The sequence below is a fragment of the Neodiprion fabricii genome, chromosome 7 (genome assembly GCF_021155785.1).
Source record: "Neodiprion fabricii isolate iyNeoFabr1 chromosome 7, iyNeoFabr1.1, whole genome shotgun sequence".
Taxonomy (NCBI): domain Eukaryota; kingdom Metazoa; phylum Arthropoda; class Insecta; order Hymenoptera; family Diprionidae; genus Neodiprion; species Neodiprion fabricii.
Window position 1 is genome coordinate 18,625,038 of NC_060245.1, and position 27,809 is coordinate 18,652,846.

Genomic DNA, 27,809 nt, shown 5'->3' on the forward strand with positions numbered 1-27,809 from the left:
TGCGATATTCCGGTTGTTTGTCAAGTGAAATGAAAAGAAAAGAAACTAAAATAAAAATAGCTGGACAAAGAGGGGGGGAGAAGGATAGAGAAATTGAAAAGAAGAGGGAGGAATACGTCTATTATAGATAAATCCAACTAATGGGCCACTGGACGAGCCTGCTGCTTCTCGGCTGGCTAAGCTGCGATCTTAATCGTTACAAGTTGGAGAGGACGTGATTGGCCGCGGCGAGAAGATCCTCGTTCAAGGGATTAAACGATAGTCTGAAGTCCAGGCTTGAAAATTTTTTATGTCTGACGCAGAATTTTTCAGAATTTTTTCAAACTTTTAATTTTTTTAGGTACCGATAAAATCGTTTTTAAAAATTGTAGACAATTCAAATTGAGTCGAAAAAAAAAACAAAAAAAAAAAAGAAAACCGAGTACCTTTAAAAGTGAGAACAATCATGGAATATCACAAAAAAATAAAGAATAATTTACAACAATATTTATCTTACAGTCGTTTATTAATATCTGCGTGGTGAAATTTGAAGTCGAAAAAAAGTTTCTCATAAGACTTTAACAATAAATTGAGCTAAGTTAATTACCAGAATACTCGTGTCACAACCGTTAACGTCGCTGGCGAAATTCTTGTAGGAGTCGTGCAATAAAACTACAGTGTGTGACATGTGTGCGTTTGATTTTCTTTCTTTTTCTTTTATCATTGTTTGTTTTTTTTTTTTTTTTGTTCCTTCTTCATACAAAACACACACTTAACCACACACGCGTGCAACACAGACACATAAAGTTGCAGCGCGAACCGTGTCGAGTTTTATACTCCTCTTGTTATCTAATCCGGATTTTTTTTATTGCTCGTCGTCGTCGTCCGCACGATGCATTTTACGCAGGAACATAAAATACGATGCGGATCCTTGAACGACCTGAAAACTTATTCCGTACACAATGTGTCACGTTGTATAATAACGGTAACACTAACGCTAACAACTGTTAATAATAGTATTATTAATAATAATGATAATAAGAACATTAATAATAATATTAATAAGCCAAGTCGTCGGACATTAAAAATTATCATCACGCCGCGCGTAAAGATAATAATCATTTGGGAGTATTAAAATTTGCCTGATTTTACATACCTATATGTATATAGATATGTACAAACATTACACGTATTATATAATGTAACGACCGGAAATGTTAAAGAGAGAAAAAAAAAAAAAAAAGAAATAACAGTTGCTTCATTCATATTTGCGACAATATATGTACATATATATATATGATAAAATTTCATTCATCGTTCGGCTCTGACTTTATAATAATTATTCGACGTAATTTTTACTCCGTTTCGTTTCTTTTTGAGCTATGCGAATTAGTTGTTGAATTATTTTTTTTTTTTTTTTACTCGCTTACCTTGAGATAAGTCTCGCGCGAAAGTGTTGCGAATTTTGCAACTGTAAGTCTCAAGGGCCTCTGAGATCTCTGAACGATCGATAACAAGGCACGACGCATTTTAGCCGATGAGAATTCGTACCAATCGCAAAAACACGCAGCATCGGCTACCAGCAGGCTCTGCAACGTTTTGCGGCGGGATTCAAGTTCCGAATTTGAAAAGCTTCCGGAAGCGTCTAATTTGGTAATATTTCGTGGCGAAACTCGAAGTGAAGAAATCGAACTTTGAAGGAACGACAAAGTATTCGAATTGTCGGAAAGCCGAATTGTCTCACAAGCTCCGAAATGAAAGATTACGAAAAATGAAGGCACGATTGCGCAAAGTTACGAAAAGTAAACGTTCCGATGGAGCAGAATTCCGAAAATTTAAATACACTCAGACAGCGTATTTTACTCAACGAGCGGTTGTAAAAGAATTATAAAAATTGAAAATCAGAATGACCGGAATTCCGAACGTAATAGTGTCGAAAATCCAAAACACAGAACGATCAAATTCGTGAAATTTCACCAAGCCGGAAATTCACGGAACTGAAAATCTTTGATCGTTTGAAATTTCGATGTATAAGATTTTGAAATTTTCTCATTTTCGCACTTTCGGAACTTTGACTTGTCGGAGTTGAGCCTTTTCAGCATTTCGAAACTTTCATGTTTCGTCAAATTTTGACTTCTCTACTTCGAGTTTCGTCAGCGAAAAATTCGGAACTTTTCAAATTCGGAATTGCATATAATAATTTTCAATATAACTGATAATGATATCGATAACAATTATTCAGAGAAAATTCGTATATGACTTTAAAACTTACACGAAATTTCTCGTTAATTGTTACTGGTTAACGATAGGAATCACAAAAAAAAAAAAATTAGTCTTCAAGATATTTTTGCCATATATGTATGTGGCGTTAAGTAAAGAACCAAAAATCTTGGGAATGTGACAAAAAAAATAAATAAATAAAACCACAAAAAGTGGCTGATTCCTCAAACTAAACGTCGAACTTTGTGTATGGCCTAAAAAAACGAAAGTTGATTTTCTTTTGTTTTTTTTTTTCTTTCATTACAGGCAGCATGTTGAAGTTTTGATTTGTTCGAGTTGTCATTGCGCATTATAACAACAACGTCTCATAGCTTACTTGCTGAGTAACTTCGTCGCCGCAATTGCAGAATATAAATAGCTGGTACATCATTGCGGTCATCAGGGAAACCATAGAGAAAAATGGAAAACTCATTACGGGTACCTGAAGCGAAACGTAGGGTTTGGAATACAAGAAAAAACACGAAGTAAAGTACGAGAAAAGAAAAATCTCGTAATAACGACGAGATAGTAACGCGTTAAACGATTGCGGTTTAAATATGTCGAGACGTGAAGTGGTTGAACCATGATTAGAGGAGGCGATTCGCAAACTACGGTTAAATAAAACATGAAAAGACGAAGAAGTGAAAGAAAAGAGGCAGCAGAACGCGGAGTTGAAACTGATATTACTTACCGAGGTTATTTGAAACAGTGGAAAACACATGATTACCAAATTGCTCAGAAACTGTAGCAAGACAAGTGTGCTGAATATTTCCTCCATATTCTCGGCCAAGCTAGAGACGTACAGAGAAACCGTTATACGTTCAAAATTTGAATTGAACACAGGCGAAATAATCTATCGTTGGAATAACGTTGCGTATAAAAAGCCTCGAGTCATCAGAGTTTAAAGTTCGGACAGTGAAAACGAATCTTTCCTTTCGGTAATTATTCTTACCACCTATTTTGTATCGATTTTTTAAAATTTTTTTTGTATATTTAGAGAACTTTGATAAACATATTTCTTTGCAGTTTTTTGCTATTACTTACAGCATACCAATAGAATTTCAATACTCGGGAGTAATTATTGTGGCATATTGTAAGATTTTGGATTCGCTGATTACGAATCTCATGTCGGAATTCAAAAATTCATTTAATTTCAGATCCGATCAAATCCGGAGAAAAAACTCTGTCCGGGTTGTTTTTGGTGTCGCTGATTACGAAACTGAAATCACATTTCGAAAATTCGGTACGGCGAATTCGTTAGATTTGAAATTTTTGTCTACCGTATTCGATCCGCCATATTGAATGATCAAAATCCGATATCAGATTCGTAATCAGCGAGTCCAAAAGCCACGTAATTTTTCAATTAAACGGTTAAAAAGTCCGTTGAAACAACAAGAAACTTGTTCGTACCTTATAATGGCGCGATGATGCGCGACGCAATTTTTCAACAGCCGATAAATTTCCACGTCCAATCGTTTCCTCGAAAAAATTTCCCCATCGTCGAATTTCCAACCGTTACCGTGACTTTTGTACAAGTCGTATCGAAGCAATCTGTTAGCCCCGATCGATCTGACGGAGATCAAAGTCCTGGCGAGAATTCCGAGCTGGGTAGCAATGTGCAGAAGAATACTGCCGTAAAGAACGTCGGTCGTAACGATTATCGGGCTCAACGTCATCAGGCTGATACCTTGGTAAACGTAGGCGAGCTCGTAATAAGGCGTCGCTCCAACGTCGAAGGGAAAGTAGCTCATGTACGGTAGTTTCCGCGAAACGATTTCGTTATCGTCCCCAGAAATCAGCCCTCGATCAGGTTCCGTGGTGAAATTTTTCACCCTCGTCTGGCGGCTCTGACGAACGAAATTTCGTCTCGTAAATCGAAAAGCGCGCGAGAAGGGAAAAGATTCGACAAAACGAGACCAAATTTTCGATGACCGTTTTGAAATGAAATGAAAAAAAAAGTAGAAGCCGTGCGTAATCACCGTAGAATCGGAAGAAACGTAGAGCGGACATAGGAGGCCATTGATGACGACGGAAGTGCCGATGGTGAAGTAAATCTTGAGCAATTTCTCGGTGCGACGAACGCGTTGCGAGACGAGTCGATATTCCTCGTCAGTTTTCTCACCGGGACGAATTTGAAAAGGCCCGTTTTCGAAGCTGTTGATAATTTTCCGTATGTCACTCGCTCTGGCGAGTATCAACGATATCTTCAAGCAGGCCATTGTGTGGACAATAGCGTAGCACACGTTGCTTATAAAGTCGTCGAATTTTGCCCAGGAAAAACGTAGCTCGATTATTTCGAGCACTGTGAAGAGGTATGCAAAGGTGAAGAGGAGGGTCGCCTGGTATACGGAGTAGAGAAACGACTTCGGCGAGCTTGACGATCGCGATTCCGAATCGTCGTAAGACCAGAGACCGAAAATTCTCAAGATCGTCAAGTGAGCAGAGAAGTAATTCGGCTTCGGCATGACGTTTCGATAGAGATCTGCGAGAAATTTGTGCGATTAGAGTTAGTGAAAGTTACGCTGACGGTGCATGTTAAAAAAAATAAAAAAATAGAAAATTTTTTAAAACGTCGTTACCTCGCATCTGTGTGAACCTGGTACCTGAAATGTTCAAAAATCAATTATCAAAACTTGTGCCGATTAGTGAAAGAATTTTCGTTTTTCGTAGTCCAGGAAAAAAGTAACGGGGATTTTTCAATTTTCGGAAAATCATAATTTGGTAATTTTTGAAAGCGCTGTATCTTTTTTTGATTATTCACTACAAACGAAAATTTCTTCGCTACAAACAACTGCAAACGATTAAGAATCAATGGAAATTTTGAAAATTGATTTTTGAACGTGTTTAGTGTCTGGTTCACATACAGTTGTCTGAAATATATAGTAAACTGTGCCAACTGACTTTGATATCCCCAAATTTGTTTGGCTCAACTCCAGGAATAATTATTTATTTATTTATTTATTTTTTCTTTTAAGTACTTTCGAAAATTTAGTCACAGTTAAAACTCAGAAAATCATCATTGACTCGATGATCAAAAACCATGAGAGTTACCGATAACTGGCAGTATTTTTAAGCTTATGAATTTTAGTTTCAAACTCACCGTGAAAACGGTCGAAAAAATAATATATACAAGGATTTGAAAACGCGTCAATTTCTGCACCGTGTTAAAACTTTTCGAATGTTAATTGAATTGAAAAATCGATAGAGAGATTAAAGAGCAGGAAGTCCGCTGCTCGTCATTTAACCTGGAACTCGAAAAGTCTTCTGTAAGATCCTGGCGACGTTTTACAGCTGACTTTATTCTCATCTCAGCTCATAGAATAATCATTAACATCCAGTCATAAGATAATGCAAATGTGAGGTAAATTGTCCGTATACGTCGGTATTTTATGCCGCAAACGTGTAATCTCAAGGTAAATATAATGTTTTGCAATAAGCGTGTTCAACATTGTACAGATGATACATTCTGCTTGCAAATTGCAAGCGACAGTTTCCACTCGATGTACGTAAACGTTACTTTTTTTTTTTTTTTTTTTCATCCCGTCGCTTTTCGTTCCTCCGGAGGGGATTAAATTGAACAACAACGAGAAACGTCGTCAACTCTTGAAAGATGTCACGTCGTTTGAACGTATTAACGGGCTCGTCTAGTGCGACGGCTGTTTTTTTTTTTTAAGTTTTTTTTGGTTATTTTTTTCAAAGACAAACCATTGAAATAAAATTTTTCATAATTTTCACATTGTATTTATTGACGTTTGAACAAACTTTGTGAATTTTTTCGAGACGAGTTTCTTCGGTAGTTTTTGTTTCAAGAGCTAAATAAAAAAATAAAAAAATAATGGACATAAAAAATTGCCGTGAAATGTTTTTCCCGACAGCCGTAAAATTTTTCCCTTCTCATTACTTTTTCCATCAATAAACGATCAAGGTTTTCCCAGTTTGTACGTTTATTTAGAAAAAAAAAACGGTGCAAATATTTTGTTTCCCGATAAAAACGAAACTTTTCCAAGTTTTCTTTCGAAACCTTTTCATTCGCTCCCAAGTCATCTCAATTTCGTGTTTTTTCACTCCTCCATTATCAAGATCGTCGCCAAAGTTTCACGGACAGACCGACATTGTACAACCCTTTCCTCTTCACATCGATGAAACCTATCGCGAACAAAGAAACTGTTTTACCGGCTCGTCGTTTTTCCTCTTCTCTCTTCCTATATATATCCTCAAACCCAGTCTCTCTCGATTTTACCCAATACAACATATTATTACGTACAATCAAAGTTCGCGATACCGTGCAAGCGACTTTCTCGACGGGAAAAAAACGGAGTGATGAGGGAAAAAAAAAAAAAAAAAAACACGGAAATGAAAACAGATAGGAAGAAGATGAAAGAAACGTAGAGAAATGGGAAAGGATTAGTAGACGGGATAAAAAAAAAAAGAAAAAAAGAAAAAAAAAAACGTACACGCGGGGAATCACGATAGGAGGTCTCATCTCAGGGATATTATACACGATCGACGCTACGATACCTGAAACGCTATACACCGCTGGCTGTGCATCATAGTTGTGTGCAGAGCGTCGAACATACGGGACAATATATTATATACATATATATATACATATATAATACGTATATATGTATATATTACAAGACGTCAAGATGTACACAACAACAATAAATATTATAATCTGATCGCGACTAAATCCCCTCGTCGTGGACAACCGAGGCACAAATTTCCATCGATCAATAAACGATCCGTCTCAATCGGCTCCGGTTTTGTGTTCCCGTTCTTCTCCTCCGATGGATCGGTGCGTGCTCTGATCATCCCGTACATACACGCACGCATGCCGTGCGTCGGGGCGGCGTAAAACCCTTAACACGCGTTATTATCGTCGTCGTAGGTGTGTGTGTGTGTCTGTGTGTGTATACACATATACATGTACGATATACACACGCACGCGTATAACAGAGATCAGAGGAATACCGATATCGAATTCCACCCGCAGTATTACACCGCGGCTTTATTCGTCGTGTGGAAGTGTATTAACATGTTCCTCTAATTCGACAAATATACGTACACGTATGTGTATATTATACAAGGTGTACGCCTGGCTATCGCGTACAATAACGACACACCTCCGCCTCGATCATTCTCACAGCTTCTACTACATCTACAGTCGAACCCCGCGTCTTCGATCTAACGAGACTCTCCCCACTCCGAACGACGACAGGGTTTAAAATGCGCGGAATCAGAGACGTAAGTCTGAGTCGTAAACGTGACGGGTAAAACTTTACCGTATTTTTACAGTCGGAGAAGCCCGGTGACGTGACGGCGAATAAAATTAACACGTTGAATCGAATCTTGAAAGATGTCATACTTGATGTGAGAAAAATATTGTAAAAAAAAAAAAAACAACCGAGACGAAATCTAAGAATCATCTTTTTAGGAATATATTTTTGCAATTCAACTGTAATAAATATATCGACATATTCATGTATCGGCTGTGGATTTTGGATTGATTTCTACTGATAAAAAAAAAAAAAAAAATTATGATTATGAGAGATGAAAAAACAGATGACGCGCTGCTTCTGTCTGTTACAGTTGTAATTTTGTAAATGAACGGTCATGTTTTTTGGCGATCGTCAATTTACCAAAAATAAAAAATAAAAAATAAAATAAAATACGTGACAGATATTTTTGCATCTAAATAGGTGGCGTCACCTTATTTTTGTCGTAAAACGACCGACAAAAAATGTGACCGTTATTTCGCGACACAAGATTAGATGATAAAAAAGAATACCGCCAATTCACAGTAGATTTACGGTATTTTTTTGATAACTCGATTGAGAATCTTGATATACCGGTATTTTTACATCTCTGTTATAGGCAGAATCACTTCCCGCACCAAGAAAGTGCGTCATGATTTGACTCGGGATTTTTCGTTAGTTTTTTTTTTTTTTTTTATTTTACGAATCAATTTGAAAGACGCGGCGACGTACAATTTTTAAAAACTAAAATATACGTACACATCACGTTCTACATAACGTGCAATCTTCTTTTCATTTGTATTCATCCGTACTTTGAAAAATTTTAATCCATGACAGAAAAAAATAAAAAAACCCCGAAAAAAAATAAATAAATAAACAAACGTTCAAATGTTTTAAATGACACGATAATAAATTTAAAAACTCTCTTCGCCTCTATGACAAACGTGTTAAAATACCCGTCGTGGGCGTGTTGTTTGCAATTATGGTACGAAGCTTTAAAAACGGTCGATTTAACGTGTAAACAAAAAAGTAAAAATGTCGAATTCACAGTACGCGGAATAAGCGTATAATATGAAAATTCCAGAGAGCTAGGAGGACTGCAGGTCCGATTGTGGAGGTTAGTGAATGGCCAAGAAACGATGTACAAAAGTCGTACACAACCGATTTCCGTGTCGCCCAGTGCCCGTGATCGTCGCGTGATCAATCCTCCATTGAAATCGAACAAAAATGATCATCCCTTGCCGAACGTCATATACGTTACTCTCTCTCTCTCTCTCTCTCTCTCGCTTTTTCAACGACATGAAATATGGTCATTCGTGTCAGCGACGTTGAGACGAGACATACGCAGACTGCGGGGATATCGGATATATGAAACAACGATGTTTCCGTCGAGTGACACTGTAGTCTTTGACTCAAGTTACAAATCACTGCCATTCGTCGAATGAAACGTGTACTTGTAATAATATGAAATTCTGCATACATGTGAGAAAATCGTTGAAGGAATACACACTGAGAAAAATTTCATTTGTTACGGTAACTAGGAAAAAATTAGTAAAACATGTATCGTTAAAAAAAAAAACTGTTCGAATACTCCATTTTTTTAGTTAAACAAGGCTTCAACGTCAATTTATCGTTGCACGAGCGTTAAATTTTCGCAACAGTCGCAAGAAAATCTAGCAACAGTGATCGAAATGAGAAGGAACAGTAACGGATACTAGACTTTCCGGTAACGGCTGGAAAACTAATTTTCATTTTCTACCTAGACCTATATTTTGTCGATTGTGGTAAAAGATGAAAATAGTCAAGGACTGTGCGGTAACCGGAAATAAAAATTTCTCCAAGTGCACTGCATCATTTTTACATGAAATAATCAATAATGCTTTTCAATCCAATATCCCTATAATTTTATTGTACAAGAAAACCAGAGGCTTAAAATCGGATCAGAATTTCGATATCGTGTATTAGATGAGAGCAAAGCAGCTGGTACTGAGATTCTATAACGATGTTTTTTTAGTATCGTTATTACAAAGTAAAAAAGAACTTTATCATTTGTTCAATTCGTATTTTAATTATCATCGACGTTTACACGTAAGAAATATTTTTCAACGACTGCGGAAAACGTTTTTTTTATTCTTCTTCCTTCTTGCTTCCTTTTATTCTCGAACAAAGGTATGCAAGAATAATTTTTTTTTTTTTTTTCTTACAACCATTTTTACACATACTGGTTTATCAGCTTACAGACATAACATCGAATTTTGTTACGCATACAATATAACCGTTTCAATCAGATGATTCAGCGCTCCAGTTTTCCGGTTCACATAATTTTCAGATTCATACAACATCCGGTTTCCGACATCGATTATCTCCAACGCATCGGCGCTAGTAGTAGTTGTGTAGTAGAAATAGTAAATATAATTTACGTACGTGTATTCGACTCGTCTGTATGGGTAGTTATCGCAAACGACAGCGCGAGACGCGGCCTAATTCGGGGCTAATTATTTTTCTATAGCCTTGTATTATATTCGAATGTTACTGTATACAGTACACGTTAAAAATCAATAAAAAAAATTATTAATAAAAAGAAACGTTGCATGAAAATCGCGCCAATTTGTTACCTGTTTATGATAGAATTAATCGCTGATTTTTTTTTTTTTTTTGTAACTAACCGTCTTAAAAAAATTGGAGAAAAGAATGAATCGTAAATGGAAACAGAATTACGATTCTTACGTTTTTTTTTTTTTTTTCGGAAAAGCTTGAAAACAGTAAGAAGGAAATATCGGCTCACTCGGGGTTCAAGCTTAATAAATTTTTATATCCGACGCAGAATTTTTCAGAAGTGAGAACATTCGTAGAAACAATCGCGCGCCAAATTTGAGAGGTCAAGGGTAAAACGCGGGTCGAATTGGCGTGGAATGCCCCATATATATATATATATATATGTATGTATGCATATACGTAATATATGATATAATAATATAATATAATATATATATAAAACCACTATAGATGCAGGGGAGAAAAAAAAAAGAGAGAGAGAGAAAAGAAGAGGGGAGAGCTAATTTGAGATGACGGTTTATTTACTCAGGGCGGTCGAACTTGTGGATAAATAAAGGGCAAGGCCAATATACACAAAGTCGTGCGTCCATCCTCGGGGCTCACGGAATAAGAAATGAATGGTCCGACAAAAATATCTGTACATATACATGCATATAAGTATATAACATGACATGTATGCATACAGAGGGTACATATTATAGGTAAACAAATCTAAATATATTTACACCAGCTATCAAATACCTACAAAATCAACTGGCTACTTGATTTTTTTTTTTACTTTTTATTTTTTTTTTTTTTTTTTTTTTCTCGCAGTATACAATCCATTATACGTGGGATATTCATTCATTCGTTTTCACTCGCGTATTGAATGAAAACTTCATATAATATACGTACAGATTGAATTGCTAACGACCGAATGGTTTAACGGTGTCGTCTGGTGTGAAGGCTGTTTTTTTTTTCAACGTGTTTTTGGTATTTTTTTTTTTTTTTTGACGACAAACCGTTGAAACAACATTTCTCACGATTTTCACTTTATATTTAAGGACGTTTAAACAATTTTTGCGCATTATTTGGAGACGAAATAGTGAATATGACCTAATGTTTACAGTCCGATAGGAACGTATTAAAAAAAAAAAAGTGTGGACATGATACGTCAAAAAGTATAATAGAGATGCTGTAAAAATTTGAGCAGGATCGGTCTAGTGCTTTTTGACATATTATGGCTCAACTGTTTTTTTTTACATACGTTCTTATCGTGTTGTGTAAATCAGATTACATTCGTTACTTCGTCTCCAAAAATTCACAAATTTTTTTTAAACGTCAATAAATATAATGTAAAAATTGTGAGAAGTTTTGTTTCAACGGTTTGTCTTAAGAAAATCCCCAGAAAACCTTACAAATAAAGAAAAAAAAAAAAAAAAACAGTCTTCGCACTAGACGCACCCTCTTAATGCGCATGCGCCAAACTTCAAGAGCAACAAGCGAATGTTTGGTGAGGGTGACCAACATTTTTGAGGTTAGATACAGCGCAGCGCCTTATGAATGTTGGTAACCCTGACAAAACGACCGTTGTTCTTTGCTCTACAATTTTTGCGCATGCGTATTAAACCATTCGATCGTTGTAGCAATTCGCTCCGAATATAAATATAAAATGACGAATAGGTTACATTCGGAGAAAACGAAACGAATCAAAGAACCAAAAAAAAAAAAAAAAAAAAATGGAAAAAAAAAGGAACGACGACGATAATGATGATAATAATAATGTTAACGAATCTAAATACAACGCGCAAGAAGTTCCTTATAGAACCTTCATACCAAGCTGTAATTAGGCTGATTGCATGTGTCGGAAATAAATTAATTAATTAGTCTCAGGGCGGCACATACCACGGTAAATATGTATAATGTACAAAGTATATGATGTAGGCATGCACAGCGCGAATGACTGGAACAGTTCCGACCCGCTGTTTGATTGATAGCTCACGTTGGATGCGAGAAGGATCTACGCTATGTCTCAACATTTTTCACGTAGATCCTACACACACACACACATATATTACAGTATACACATAATATATATATATAGCTGTATAATATTATGCACATTTTTAGTTCCCTGATCCAATTTTTCTCCTCTCGAACCTCATTATACCGATCTTTGATGTGCGGGTGTTACGTAATACAACGTATTACGATTTAGTAATTTTTAAATTCAATTACAAAGAATTTCGATTCTGATATACTTGTTTATTTGGTTTTTTGCTTTTTTTTTTTAGTTTTGCAAACGCAACTTTAAAATTCCCCGTTTTTCCAAAATTTCTGCAACAGTTTCGTTGAATTTACCGATTTTACATATACCGGTACAATCTCTTGAAACTTGAAAATCAACCGCGCATGCGCGATATTTATCGGCTGTTCGCGCAGGCTGGCCAACCCGAGTTTTCAGCTTTCAAACTTTGTTTCTGCCGGCGATGTAGTTGATACGAATTTTCGAGGTTACAATCTCAAATAATTGAGAGGTGGTGACTCGGAAAGGTTTGGGAAGCATTTGTTACTGGATTGGAAAGTTGATTCTTCAAAGAACGGTCGGAATTTAATGCTTGTGCTCTTTGAAAATTCAAACGTACACATTTTGCGTAGGTTGGCCGGCCTGCATCGCAGACAAGAATATCGCTGCGGGAAGATTTCGCCGACCAATGATATTCAATTATTTGGCGCATGCGTGGTTCATTCTCAAGTTTCAAGAGATTGTCCCCGCTTTATCGACTGAATATGAAAACTTTTTTTTTTTTCTTCAAATTCAGAAAACCGTATCGGATCGTTAGCGAAGAAAACGAAACGCAAGGATGTGAACTTTTTTTCGTAGCTCGAGTGAAACCTCAAAACGCACGTTTGAAAATATCTCCGCCCAGAGCAGAATAATGACCCGTGAAAAGGACTCCGCACCCTTTTGACATTTTTCTCTTGCATCGTTGAATAAAATAGGGGAATCCTTTACGGATGTGTGCGTGTAATGATGTACAGTCGGGTGGAAAAAAATGTCCAAAGAAAAAGGTGAAATGGAACGAAGGTTTCGAAAAACTGTCACTGAATTAGATAATCCTATTGCTAATTCTTGACTATAAATTTCTCTGTGATACAAAAGTAATAAATATCGGAACACTGAATTTTATAAATAAATAACACCTGATCACGACAATATTAATAAAAGGATAAAAATCGGAAAAAATCAACCGCAAGAAAAGCGATAAAGAAAATTAAATTTAAATAACAGTGATGCCAAAAAGTTATCAAGAAATTGTTTGAACAAAATATTGTGTAACAAATTTTTAGGAAGTGTGTTTTTTTTTTTTTACGTGTGAAATGAGTTCGTTGATTTTTCAAGAGTTTTTTTTTCATTATTTTATAAATGTTGTATTTACAAAACTATTAATTCAATTCCCCGGAAATTTCTTAATTGTAATGTGAAACGTTTTTACGAAAACGTATCGAAAATTCTCAATTTCTCCTCCATTTTTCCAGATCCAAAATTTCCGAGCGCGGAAATTTCAAAACAATCGAAAAATTCTTCAAAAAAATTCATCCCTGATCAGAAAAATCAGATGAATTCATTTCACATGACAAAAAAAAAAAAAAAAAAAAAAACAACATTCCCAACAAATTTGTTGCGCAACGTTTTATTTGAAAAATTTATTTATAACTTTTGGACGTTGTTATTATTCAAATTTAATTTTCCCATCATCTTTATCGTGGTTGATTTTCATTCCGACTTTCATCCAATCAAAAAGTATCCAACATTGTTCGACGAGACTCACTTTTGGTTGATAATGTACACCTACTGCATCCTTAAACTGATTTTGTGTATCCACGCGTTGGTTTTTCCCAAGATTTTTAAACCCAACGGTTACACGTTTCACGCGTTCTAAAGATTCCCTTTATTTTTGTCATCGTCGTCGTCGTCCGCATCGAGGTTTCATGATACACACCCCATAGCATCCAAAGAATGCAATGGCATCGCTTTCGACCTCTTGAAATATATGGCCGCGCAATGTTGACACACGTTGGGATAAGATTGAAAGGGTAAACAAGTAATTAGGCTAATCGTGTAAAAACAAGAGGATATAATTAAGCCTAGCTTCTGCTGCGTCTGCAGCTCTGGACGGATTTTCTCATCCTAGGCGTTTCACCCGCTTTGCCGCCATTCGATCAGGATTAAGTACGGGCAATTTTTTTTCCAACAAGAAAGTTATCCAGGCTCGATACCTTCGATTTCATTTCTTTTATAATATGTTACAGTTGATTGAAAACTGTGCGACACGCTTTTTTCTTCTTTTTTTCGAGGTTTTGATCAAGATAAGAATCATATAAAAAGAACCGTGTCATAAATCGTTGTTTGTTTTTTTGCTCTGTTCTTCTCCTTCTAAAATCCTACGTTCGATATTCGTTAAACTTTTGCTCTTCTGCGATTTCTCCTCTTTTTCTCCTATTCCCTAATTTCGGTTTACAACATGGAATAAGAAAGCAAAATAGAAAATAGAAAAATCAACGTTTTTGTACAGTTATATAATAAACGATCTGACGATGAAATAGAAGACATCTAATTTTTCCATCGCAACCTATATATATATACATCACTATCCACTGATTCAGTCTCCGTGACGTTGATTCGAAAGCTGTTGAAACGATCGCGTCGTTTAAAAATAATCAACTGAACGAACTTCGAAAAGCACACGTATAAACGGTATTAAAATAATAATAATAACAATAATGTTTCATTCCAGACGTAAATCTCCCGGTTATTCTTACCGCAAATATATTATCTTTTCTACTAATTTTCCTCATCATCCGGTTCGTTGCTAAAACTTAAAAATAATTTGCAAAGATGTGAAGTTATTTTTATTCATTTATTTATTGATTCATTTATTTTTTGAATTTGTTTACCGACATTTTTCGCACGGTAAACAAATCTCTGATTTTCTCGTGACGGTGATACCGAAAGTTGTGAAATATACGGTACAGGTACAGTAGCGCTAAAAAGTATTTTGACAAAGATAGTAATCGAGTTATAATTAAATGCAAGAATAAAGTAAAAAAAAAAAAAAAATCAGTAACATTATTTGTTGAAACGAGCTTGATGTTCCACATAATTGTTAAAAATTATCTCTCGATTACTCGAAAATAAAGTAAGAAAAACGATTTGTCAAAGTAACAACGAATCTCATACTATCGAAATACTTTTGAAGGTTGCTGTATTTTTTTAAGCATAAAATTTGCGCAGCATTCTTAAATGTTTAGGTACGGGGGGTGAAATTCTCTCCAGGGATTATTCTCGCGTAATCCACGTGATTCTGCGGTGCCGTAAAACACGGGCGGAAAAAAGATTGCCCGCAAAATATATGCCCCGTGTTGAATAAAGTGACGAAATTGGGGGTCAGGCAGCTGATATAATACGTATAATCCCGCGGCTACAGAACCCGTTAAAAGCCGATCGCCAATCTCTGGTATATCCGGCGAACGAGTCGAGAGAGGTGAGGATTTGAAAAACGAGTTAAAAAGTAACGCAAAAAGTAAGATTAAAAAAGGTTGAAATACCCGGCGGAAGCGTTTCATTTTCTTTTAGTTTCTTCGTACTATACGAAGCGAAAAATTTTACTGCGGATAAACGATCAGCAAATTATTTGAAAAATCAAAGCTGAATGAAATCAGAAATATCGTACTAACAAAAATGAATGATGAGAAAAAAAAATTCTCGTTACACTTGTCGCATACTTTTCATTTCGACGAGTGAAATGAATCGGGTAGATACCTGAAATTTTATCTTACGCCATCAATTTTCACACTGAGAAAAATTTCATTTGTTACAGTAACTGGAAAAATTAAGTAAAACATGTATCGTTGAAAAAAAGTTGTAATTACGAAGAACGAGGCACGCGTGACATGTTAATTAATGAATTATTGTAGGATATAAAGCGTAACAAAGAAGACGAAGAACGAGAAAAAAAAATTCTCAATAATTGATTACACGGATTACGATCTTAGAATTAACGTTCCGAGGATTAAAAGCAAGAGATGTACGGAGATGATGATAAAAACGTTCAAGTGGCTGATCGTTGCGTGAAATCGTGTAAATTATCGTCGAAACGAAATCCAATCCAATGTTTCACACACACACGTGCAACATATGCCATTAGTCAACAATATCTTTTGATTCAAAGACAAGGAGAATTAGCGACTATTATACCATTCGGTGTACGTAACGTAAAATACTACGTCATCTGTCATGCCACTTGAATAATTATCCAAAATTGCCATGAGTAATGCTCGTTATTAAATATACCCGCAAACGGCCTGTGACGTATAAATATTATACGTGTGTAAAAATTTATGATTAAAAAACCGTTGCGATTCGTTCGTAATAAGATAATATTGTGTACTGTTTATTCTCCTGTCAAATAATTGTTACGGTTTTTAACCCTCACGATGCACACCGGGGTCAAAATGACCACGATGTATGTTCGCCGTTAATTTCGTGTGAAAAATATTGAAGATAATCTGATTTTATCCGAGATAAGTAATGAAATATCGTAAAAATCGTTGATTCATTCTATTTCCAATAATTCAACATCATTCGATCGAACAAATACCCTTTTTTTCATTGCTCGGTATCTCCATATTTTTTATTTATTTTTTGTTTATGAAATAACTGTGTCTTGAGAGTTGGCCAAGTTTCAGCTCAAAATATTGGAAAACTCGGTTCAATTATGATTATTTGAGTAGAACGATCTGTTTTCCGGTACTTTGTTGTTTTACGAATTTTGTTTATTCCTTACACTCAAGGATCAAAAATTTGTTCCTGTCGTCTCGGAGCGAAGTTGAAAGAAAATCGTACCTTGAATTGTTGTTTCTCCAAAGTTTGATCTCTTTACTTCAAATTTCGCCCCTAAGCAATTAAAAATCAGGCACCTTCGGAACCTTTCAAATTCGGAACTTCAACCCCGCCCCCTGTGTTATTTTTTTTTTTTTTTTACCCTCAAAACAACCCCTGAAACACAAAGTGTTCTAAAACCGTTCCAGGCGGAAGCGCTGGAATCATCTGATTGAAACGGTTATATTGTATACGGAACAAAATTCGATGTTATGTCTGTAAGCTGATAAACCAGTATGTGTAAAAATGGTTGTAAGGAAAAAGAAAAAAACAAATTATTCTTGCATACTTTTGTTCGAGAATAAAAGGAAGCAAGAAGGAAGAAGAATAAAAAAAATGTTTTCCGCAGTCGTTGAAAAATATTTCTTACGTGTAAACGTCGATGATAATTAAAATACGAATTGAACAAATGATAAAGTTCTTTTTTACTTTGTAATAACGATACTAAAAAAACATCGTCATAGAATCTCAGTACCAGCTGCTTTGCTTTTATCTAATACACGATATCGAAATTCTGATCCGATTTTAAGCCTCTGGTTTTCTTGTACAATAAAATTATAGGGATATTGGATTGAAAAGCATTATTGATTATTTCATGTAAAAATGATGCAGTGCACTTGGAGAAATTTTTATTTCCGGTTACCGCACAGTCCTCAACTATTTTCATCTTTTACCACGATCGACAAAATATAGGTCTAGGTAGAAAATGAAAATTAGTTTTCCAGCCGTTACCGGAAAGTCTAGTATCCGTTACTGTTCTTTCTCATTTCGATCACTTTTACTAGATTTTCCTGCAACTGTTGCGAAAATTTAACGCTCGTGCAACGATAAATTGACGTTAAAGCCTTGTTTAACTAAAAAACTAGAGTAAACCCAACAAACTGATTTTTCGTTGCAATAACCAAAAACGGATCGACGATAGCGCAAAATGGTTAGGCGTATATCGTTTTTCATAATTCGGACAATATTCAAACAGTTTTTTTTTATAACGATACCTGTTTTACCGAATTTTTCTAGTTACTATGAGAAATGAAATTTTTCTCAGCGTACCAATAGACGTATTCATACGATGTATGATAATGTAATAAACGTATGCATGTATTTGTAGGAAAAATTCCCCAACGTAAGCATCACACAGTAGAATTTGATTGACCTATTCTGTAAGGCCCATAATACATATAATAATATAATACCCCCTTGAGACGAGGCATAATGGGGACTCTTCGAGTTCTCACCAAGTCACGCCTCTTGCGTGCGTGTACATACCAGTTCGAAATCAAATATTACAGTTTGATTTTGACCCGTGAAAAAGCCTGCAGTCCAACCATCTGCATCCTCTCTCGATCCACGTCGCCGAGAGGTGGGTTATAGAAAAATAGAAAATAGAAAAATCGATATTATACAACATACCTACACCCTTGAGCGAAGATTGTGGGTTAGCTTCAAATCGATACTTTTCCTGCCAGTCATTTTATCACGAAAATGTATAAAATCGTCAAATTACGATATTCGTAATCTACGAAAATCTCTTTCTATATAGAAAAAAATAAAAAAAATACTCAATTCATAAATAAGAAATTATATATAAATCGATGCACCCTTTCAAATCTCTATAAAACGTTTAAAAATCTAACGAATTGGTTAGATTTCGCTCTACAATAATTCGTTTCATTCGGAACACTAAATGTTCTACCAAATTCACTGGTTTATTTTTTATTTTATTGTATTGGCGTCGTTGAATATTCAAATTCACAAAATTACATCGATGTTGATTATGATGAAGAGATAATGTCGATGAATTGGCAAACAATAAAAAAAAAAAAAAAATCTCTTACTGTGACTTTGTGGAAAATTCTGCGTAATATATGAAAACAGTCATCGTGGAGTAAAAACGAAGGAATCCGTCCAACTTTCAGACATTTGTTGAATTATATTCTATTATTCACTATTTTTTTATGTTCATATATTTCAGGAAATACTTTATGAACGAGCATAAAATTGTGATACAATTAACAGTAAATATCGATTATCGATCAACCTGCAGCCAGCTCCTCCATATTATTATTATTACTATTATATAAATTATTGGTATACAATTATCGATTAAATAATCGGTTAAATTTTTCGTCAACAGTTTACTACACGTTTTTTACGATATTTTCATCTGCGGGTTAGTAAAGCTTATATCACGTATCCGGTTCGAGATTTTTGAAACGACGATGTTTCGAAGCGCTTCGTTTCGCATTTACTTAGAATTTTTTTCATTTTTTCTTTGTTTATTCCACTTCTATATTCGAACTCCTTCTATCTTCGCTCGAGTTTCCTTTTTTTTTTTTCATCTTCTTCTTTTCAATCCTCAATTTCTCCACGAAACATCGGTATTATGCCAACGATAACACGAAGGAATACTCGATATGGATGGGGGTATCTCTTTCTTTTTCATCCGTCGTACGTTTCGTTTTTTTCTTTTATTTATTTTTTTATTTATTTTTTTATTTTTTTTACTTCTTCTCCCAAGCACGGCAGAGATAACACGAGGTACGGCAAGTAGTAAGGTGTTAGAGACGTTAGACTTGGCGTAACGCGTCGTCGCGTATATAATTAAAAGAAAACTTAAGACGTTGTTATTCAAGGTTTCTTCTCTCGTGACGGTGTGCAGAGGATTGAGGAATTAGGTGCATGTAGACCAACGGCAGCGGGAACAGCAGTTTCGAAGTAGAAACTTGAAAGACGGTTTAGTATAAGCCGCCCCGAGAGAGAGAGAGAGAGAGAGAGAGAGGAGAGAGGAGAGAGAGACCCTCAAAGGATAATCAAGCCTGAATTCTAAACGCTTTTTAACTCAACGAGTCATTCGTTAAAAGCAATACTCGCTCTCCTGCTACAACTTATGTGTATATGCAATATGTATATATACCCATATGTGATATATAAATATATGTATATAATATATATATATATATATATACATACATGTAGACAAAAGCAATGTGTGGTCTGTATGTCGCAGCCGCGGCATAAAGCATTTACAATTTTTAAATCGAAATACTGCAACAAATTCCTAGCATCAAGAAGAAGTTAAGAGAAGTTGTATCAAAACTATCGAGGCTTGTGGTTGTTATTTTTGAAAAAAATACAACAGATATCCGAGAAATATAGATTGTTGTCCAAATTTGCCATTCCTACAATTTTTTTTTTTTTTTGTAATATATTTCTTTCGTATTTTTCAACGTCGAAACGTCGACGATTAAAAAAAAAAAAAACAAATACTGATCGAAGTTTTTGGCACAGAATTTTTTAATCGCGAGATTGAAAGAAGAAGATGAAAAATATTTCCCAATGACTTGCAATTTGTTGAACAGCTTTAATGAAGTTATCGATATTCTTTGGCGCCATTGAAATGAAAATAAAGTAAAATTAATATTGATAGTGTTTTTTTTTTTTTTTTATTTTTTTTTTTTAAACTTTCCGACTGTCGAATGCATCAGATTAAATATTTATACCGACTGTCCTCTCTCGTCGATCACTTTCGATAAACCGATGTGTAAATAATGTTTTAACGACAAATCGAAATACACCGAGGTGGAATGAAAACAAATTTAATTAACGACACACAAAACTCTTCGTTACAAATAAAAAAAATCAATCACCTTCAAGGTAAATATTCAACGCTAAGGCTTCGACACTTTCTCGAGTAAATACGAAAATTTTGCAAAGTGATAAAATGGTTGCAAGGAAATTTAATAAAAAATTATTCACTCGATCGTTTAATACGAGTAATAATAAAAAAAAAAAAAGACAACTCCACACAACCGCGTGTTAGAAATACTTGGTTTATTTTGTACTCGAGTACTTTAGTGTCAGACATTTTCAACTATTTCAACAGCCTGAATTCTCACACTTGTTTGACGAAGGAGGCAGTAAATGCAGGATAATTATATCATGCATCGTAAAGGATGAATATATTTTTGCCTACCTGCCGTTTATCGCTTTATAAAAATTACAACGTCGGGTTTCGAATAATCAATTATTACTTAACGATCGGTATTAATGATAGGCTGATCCAAAAAGGAAATGTAATTAGCCACATACTCTCATGCCAAGATTTAGAGTGTAATATTAAACGCGTGTGTGTCCGTGTCGACAGCCTGTATCGGTTACCTTGTATCACGTTACGTGCCTGCATATATAGACGTAATTATTGGTTCATATCGATAAAAATTTCCTGGATCCAACCGAGCCTGTAAAAAATGGAGCGTCGTTTTAATTCGTACATCGATGGGAGATTTTTATAACGAATTATTTAGCGCTATATGCGTGCGCGTCGATTCAATCGCGATTAATTGGGCTCTCTTTGAAAGTAGACGTCTTTCTGTGTTTATGAGAAAAAAAAAAATACATTCAAAGGTATAACGCGAGTGTTTGAGAATTTTTAATTCGAGAAATTTTCAATTTCAAGTGAAATCTGTTATACGTATAGATTTTTGCTACTCACAATTAAAGCTGGTGAAAATTTATAACAGTTATTGATTAATGAAAGCTATAACTTTTCAATTAATCTCCTTTGTTAGCGTGATAATAATTTTTTCAACAACTTGCCGGCAATGATTTAATTAATACCGACTTGTCGTTGTTTCCAAATCTTGCTGGCAACGTGTAAAATTGTTAATCAAAACACAATTGAACCGACTGCCACGTGTATGCAAAACTATAAACCTCTCTGTCAACGATAAAAAAAAAAGAGAATGTACCGTAAAACGGTAAATATGCCGAATGTCAGAATTCAACTCTTAAGATAAAATGATCATCGGTAACCGAGACAAGAGTTTTTCGTATACATAAATTGGAAGCTAAGGTAATGAATTTTTCCCGTCATATTCGATTATTTTGATCGAATATAGAGATTTGATCAATGATGAGAATTAGGATCCCCAACAAATTAATATTGTCGAATAGAAGTTTCTTACTTGTAAAAGTTCCGTCCTTACCAACAGACTCGTCCGTGTGTAACTAAACATAGTTCCTTACTAGATATAAGATCACAACTGTCCTTACCCTATTCCAGAAATCCCAATTATTGATAACCTACGATTCACGGGATAATATAAAACAAAACAAGGCGTGCAAAGAGCATATAACGCGAATAGAACTCCAACCGATTATAAAGAGTCTTACCTTTAACCGGTAAGGAAGGGAGCCGTCGCCTTCTTACCATTGGCGTTATAAAAAAGTAAGGTTAGGATTGGCGTTGAGTTTACGTCGTCTACATTGACCCGGGTAATTCGTGGTGCTTATTTCACGAGTGTAAGAGCCACAACAGTTTGACGTATAAAACCGCAGAGGTTAGACGTGGCGAAAAGCTGATCAAACAAAAGGCCTAAAGAACGAGCAAATCAGTTATAACTGTAGGTTAGGGCGGAGGAGCTTCAAGTGTCTCGAAAAAAATCACCGTCTCAGCGTCGATGCCGTTTACCGTCCAACCAGATCGCAGATAACTATTCCCGGATTAATCAGGGGTGAATTTAATTAATCAGGGAAAATAATCGAACGATGGGATTCGACGGTATGAGGGTTGGTGGTGGTCGGTGCCCTCCACTTTTGGTGGGCGGTTTGGTCCTCGCGTGTTTTTTACTCGTATGTAACTGGTGGACGCTTTCGACGGAAAATGCGGAACTTCTTCGACAGATCGACGACCTTATTCTCCAATTGAAAACCAGGTCGGTTTTATGAATCTGCGTAAAGCGTTGATAAGGTATCGCGATTATAACTTATCGACACATCCTGTGATGTACGTACGTACATCAGTAACGTTTTTCAAGCAGTTTTTTTTTTTTCTCTCTTCACTGCCACATTTCGTGCCACGTATTAGCTATTACCGGCGATAGTGTAAAAGGAGAAATTATTTTTACGCGAATTTGCAAAAAAAAAAGAAACCGCTGTAACAAAGGGATTAAATTTCATACGCATTGGCAGATATTGCAGTTGCGGTCGGATAACTTATTTCCAGCACGTTATCTTTGCGAGAATATTTATTTATACGTTGCATAAATTGTAAATTCCGTTAAGTAATACTTGACTTTCCCACTCGGATCTCGAACGCGTTGTTCGTGTTTCCGTTGTCGTTTCTTTTTTTCTTTCTTTGTTTTTTTTACAAGTTTGAATACCTTGTCCCAACCTCTTGCTTCGAAAATAAAAACGGCGATGAAAAATAGTCCCGCGTTCCGCCGTCTCTTCTCATTGGCTAGTGATAAGTGACGTCACTAAAACTCCCGCAATTACGCGTTTCAAAAACATTTCACCAATTTTTTGTATGATTAATTCAAGTCGTATTGTATACTAATGAAAACAGTTGAAATTTTTTCGAGTACCACATCTAAAAACACGGTGTTACAAAAACTCAAATTCAAACTAGATTGAAATTAATAAGGTTTTCGTAACGAAACGTAGGAAAAGATTCACCATTTTACAAATTTCAACTGACTTTGAAAGAGACAAGTTTTCGTTTTTTTTTTTTAGTGTTTAGACGACTCTAAAATTACGAATATAGCGTTTTAATTCCAAAAGTCAACCGTCGTTTCAACTTGACGATCAACCTCAACCTCGTGAATTTATATTAACATACATGCCAATTCTTTTCACTACGGCTGGTCGCTAGAATCAATAACATATTTCTGATCGCAACAATAATACTTTACCCAAAACTTGAAACCATGTATCTAAGTATAAGGATTAATGGAATAAAAAAAAAAAATAAGTTTTAATCGCTCTTGTGTGATGATTTTCAGCGAAGAGGACAGAAATCAATGCACGATGCTGCGAAATTCTCTGGAGCAGCGATACAAGAGATGCGACGAGATGGTAGCGTCGCTCCACGTCCAAATCGAGCAAGAGAAAGTTTTGCAAAAGAAGCAAGAAGACAGTGAGATGATGTGCAAGACGGAGCTTGAATCTCAGAAACAAGTGGATATCACACAAAAAGCCACTTTGGATTCTCTCAGAGTAGAGAAGGACGCCTTGACGAAAGAGGTTGATGAAAAGAAAGACAATATTAAGAGACTGCAAAGTGAATTGGAAGAAGTAAGTAGATGCGTGTAAAAATATTATAGCGACTTGTCGCATGTTACAATCAAATCGGTCAACCGAACGCCGTTCAAACGCCGAATGTTCTTATTAAGTTTATCTCGACTTTTTACTATCTGCCAAATCATTTGGAAAAAAACGCATTCTGTGGAATATTTTTTTTAAACGAATAAGAATCAACAACAGATGTCCAAATATCGTTCGTTTTAGGCCCGAGATCAGTTGAGTGAGTTAAAACTGACCGTAAATTCACCAGGAAACAGTAAACCGTCCAGTCCTGGGTCGCAAGGTAAGTTCAGCGCGTGAGAATCGCCAAGTTTTGACAAGTGTTTTGTTTGATTTTCTTTTTATTTTTGGTTCGTTCAACTTGTCCAGCGTCACATTGGCTTGTGAATAATTTTTTTTACTAAATTACGGTATTGCCTATTGAGTTGCGACGTGTCGTTTGATTAGCAAAGTGGGTAAAAAACCGCATGTCGTTTTGCTATTGGCTTTTTGCATGAAATTTAAACAAGAGTGTAAAGAAGTTTTGCAAATAAAAAAATTAACGAACTCTAGTAGATACTGCATCGATCGCTAATTGATTCCCGTTCATCATTCAACGATCTTTCCAACTTCTCTAAACAGACGTAGCTCTTGGTGCGAGACAGAACTTCGATAGTGTAAAAAACATTTGGTTGGTTGGGGGGGGGGCCAGATATCATCGCATCGCTCGTTAGCCGCACAGTAATTTCAAGTTTTTACACGGAATCTGCCTTACTTATTAGTATCGCCGCCAAGGGTTGTATCACCAAGTAAACCAAACTTGGGACCAGTTCCCGAGGGCGCAGTGAAGGTATCGAACCCGGGTCAGCAAGGTCTTTTGTACCACGGCATTCCGATTCTTCCTCGAGATCCGCCGGGTGCCGTGCGGCAACTCCCTCGACTTTCGGTCACGATGATCAAAGGTATAATCTGATGCGAGGAAGAATACTAACCACCCGACGCCAGATTCAATAACATTGAAAATAAAATCCCTCAACCGTGATCGCCCTGTTTCTTCACCGAGATGAAAATTGCTTAAAGATCAAACGATTTCTGCTTTTGCCTTTCTTTCAGCAAATAACGCTTTTCACTTTTCTTTTCGCCAAACTGCATTCTTCGGTGATGTTTTTTTCAGTCTAACGTCGTTTTATTGAAATAGATTTTTAATTTTATTCAAGCCGACTTTCTGTTTTTTTTTTTTTTTAAATTATTCTGAAAGTTTCTGTAAGCCTGGATAAAAATATTGCACGGCCTTATGCAGAGAAAAATTTCACCTCGGTTTGTAATGCGATGATGATTTTCTTTTCTTCCTTGTCACGTTTTTCAAAGTTATCATCGTATGCTTGATTTTTTACAATATCCCGATCATTTTAAAATGAGACTTAACAACAACGAATCATTTGTGCATGAGCGTAGCAGTATAGCGGTAGATTTGATGCACCAAAACTTTCTAATTTTTTCAACATTCTCTGTGTTGCTTCAGTACCGAATCGTTGGCACGTAAATCACAAACACTAAACGTATTTTGATTTTTCGTAGATACTGGTGCAGTTTGATTAGTACGAAGATAATAAACTGGCCCAATAAGCTGCTGTAATAAGACCAGGACTTTAGTTTTTTAAAAAATACAACGTCGAATAAAACAAAAAAAAATAAACCACAGGAGAAAAATCAAAATCAAATGCTTACGTACATGTGAAAATATGTACATAAATATAGATGCAATTAAAATTTGGACTAAGAAAAACCAGCACCTTTCGTGTTTCATTATAGATTAGTAGAATTGTATAACCGAATGATTTCCAGCACCAGAAACTCCAATTTTGAGCAACGAAACGCAGAACGGCGGTAATCAAGATGCACAGAACGGTATAGATGCTGGCAACGATCGCATAGATGGTAAGTAAAAATAATCATTCAGAATTATATGGATTATCCATCTCTTCAATTGACGTCCATCGATCTCAAGTTTTTAATTGAAAATATTTTTTAACAAGATCAAATTGACGAAAATATTGATGGGGGAGAGGCAGCAGACGAAGACAACCTTAAAAATCAAGGATCGAAATTGGACGCGGATCAGGCAGGAAATTAAATTAGAATGAGAAGAATAAATTAGGTCAGAATAATCCATCGAATGGTAATTGGTAATAAAAACACATCGTACGATACATACCTACACGAATAACGATTAAGCTTACTAAGGGGGGATCTGATTGTAAGCGCCAAGTCGACTCAAATTTAAAATGATAGCCGGCAGATCTTAATGTTCCAGCCTCATGCTACTTCAATGCATAAACAACATCTGGAACCTCTAATCTCATATCAATTTAACTACATATGTAAGTATTTAACTCGACATGCTGTAGTCGGGTAATAGTTATTACTAAGCAAAGTAAGTCTCCGAAAATGACCCTAGTTTTATCTCTGTTAGTCAATGATTGCGCGAGAAGAGCAGGTCTCGGAATCCCAGAGAAATCGGAATCACTTTTACTCGTTACTTTACAAATCCGACAACTGTTGGCACGGATTTAAATGTTATTTTTCACTGTAAAGTATAAGCAAGGTATACAGTAACTTGCGACCGTTTTACTGCAAAGTATTGATACACATATAAGTATATTAACTATGAAGATGACGTGTATTTTATGACAAATTCACTGTTCAGCTGTCCAGAGTTTTGTATATAATCGAGTTATACATTATAAATGTTTAATTGCTAAAAAAAAACTGGTGTTCTTTTTTTTTCATACTTCACCGTATGAATTATAGTGAGTTTCTAGATGATGAAGAGGATCTATAAGGTAATTTGAAAAAACTGACTGGCATTTATAAAAATGAAAAGTTTCCATATATCGTTTGTATATTTTGTTAAGAGTTGTTGTGAACTTGAGGATTCTCAAGCCACTAATTGTAGAAATTTTGTATTTCGAAACAAGTACCAAGACTTCACATTACTAAAGTAACATTCGTTTAATGGAAATTCATTATTCTAAACTCATCGATTAGAAAAGAAATGAACATTCTTTTGTTGAAGGCAAATTTCGTTAAGAACAGGTAGCAGATATTTTTGTTTCTTTTCAGTAAATGCCTAGTTGCTTATATGAGGAAACAATGAAAACGACTTTTGCAGAAATATGGTGCTTTGTTCATCAAAAGACGTAATAATTATTATGTATGTGTAATGAGGGACTTACTCATTGCTGAACGCCTGCAAAATATCAACACACCTTGCTTTTCTGCATCTGCAGTTGCATCAAGTTGACTAATCATCGTGATCAACAATAAGACGCGTCGTTTCAATCGCCGGCGTTTTGTCAGATCGTAAAACTTCACTGTAATTTAATCACGCACTTTCGTTGTACACACACAAATGACATTTAGTCCGTTTCAATTTTAAAATAATGAAGAAAACATGTTAGAACTCGACTTGTCACGGGAGAAAGAAAGAAATATGCGTAAATTACAGATCGCGTGTTCGTACCTTTGTTACTCATTGTGCACAATACGTCAGAGAAAACGTTACAAATCCACTTTTATTCGTACTAACCAACGTATTCACCGCGGTATTCACCAAACGCAACAATTCGGATGAACAAGAACGTAAACAACTGATTGCGTTGATCATTGTTCACCACTTTATAAACACACTTCACACCGCCCGTTTGGTCTCAATCCAAGCAGGTTTGTGCTTAAGCAGTAATCAGGTAAGTTTTTATCCGTTGAGGCGATTT

The 27,809-nt window shown here is 35.6% G+C and overlaps 2 protein-coding genes across 7 annotated transcripts; one reads left to right on the forward strand and one right to left on the reverse strand.

The window, feature by feature from the left end:
• Nucleotides 1-486: 486 nt before the first annotated feature.
• On the reverse strand, nt 487-5,474 carry LOC124186644 (odorant receptor Or2-like). Of its 4 annotated transcripts, none has more exons than XM_046578512.1 (7): nt 5,339-5,474; nt 4,218-4,720; nt 3,649-4,085; nt 2,930-3,029; nt 2,576-2,617; nt 1,410-1,568; nt 487-919 (listed from the first exon to the last, which is right to left on the reverse strand). In XM_046578512.1, the coding sequence occupies exons 2-7, from the start codon at nt 4,701-4,703 to the stop codon at nt 845-847; spliced, it is 1,299 nt and encodes a 432-aa protein (XP_046434468.1). In that variant the 5' UTR covers nt 4,704-4,720; nt 5,339-5,474; the 3' UTR covers nt 487-844. The 4 variants fall into 4 exon arrangements, with proteins under 4 accessions (XP_046434468.1, XP_046434466.1, XP_046434467.1 ...); XM_046578510.1 differs by having other exon boundaries at nt 2,576-2,680; XM_046578511.1 differs by having other exon boundaries at nt 487-926; nt 2,576-2,680.
• A 16,750-nt stretch (nt 5,475-22,224) lies between these two features.
• LOC124186645 (protein GOLM2-like) lies at nt 22,225-26,789 on the forward strand. 3 transcript variants are annotated; one of them, XM_046578514.1, is made up of 6 exons: nt 22,225-22,688; nt 23,757-24,048; nt 24,262-24,340; nt 24,819-24,998; nt 25,882-25,974; nt 26,073-26,789. In XM_046578514.1, the coding sequence occupies exons 1-6, from the start codon at nt 22,522-22,524 to the stop codon at nt 26,168-26,170; spliced, it is 909 nt and encodes a 302-aa protein (XP_046434470.1). In that variant the 5' UTR covers nt 22,225-22,521; the 3' UTR covers nt 26,171-26,789. The 3 variants fall into 3 exon arrangements, with proteins under 3 accessions (XP_046434470.1, XP_046434472.1, XP_046434471.1); XM_046578516.1 differs by lacking the exon at nt 24,819-24,998 and having other exon boundaries at nt 26,073-26,788; XM_046578515.1 differs by lacking the exon at nt 26,073-26,789 and having other exon boundaries at nt 25,615-25,907.
• Nucleotides 26,790-27,809: the final 1,020 nt, after the last annotated feature.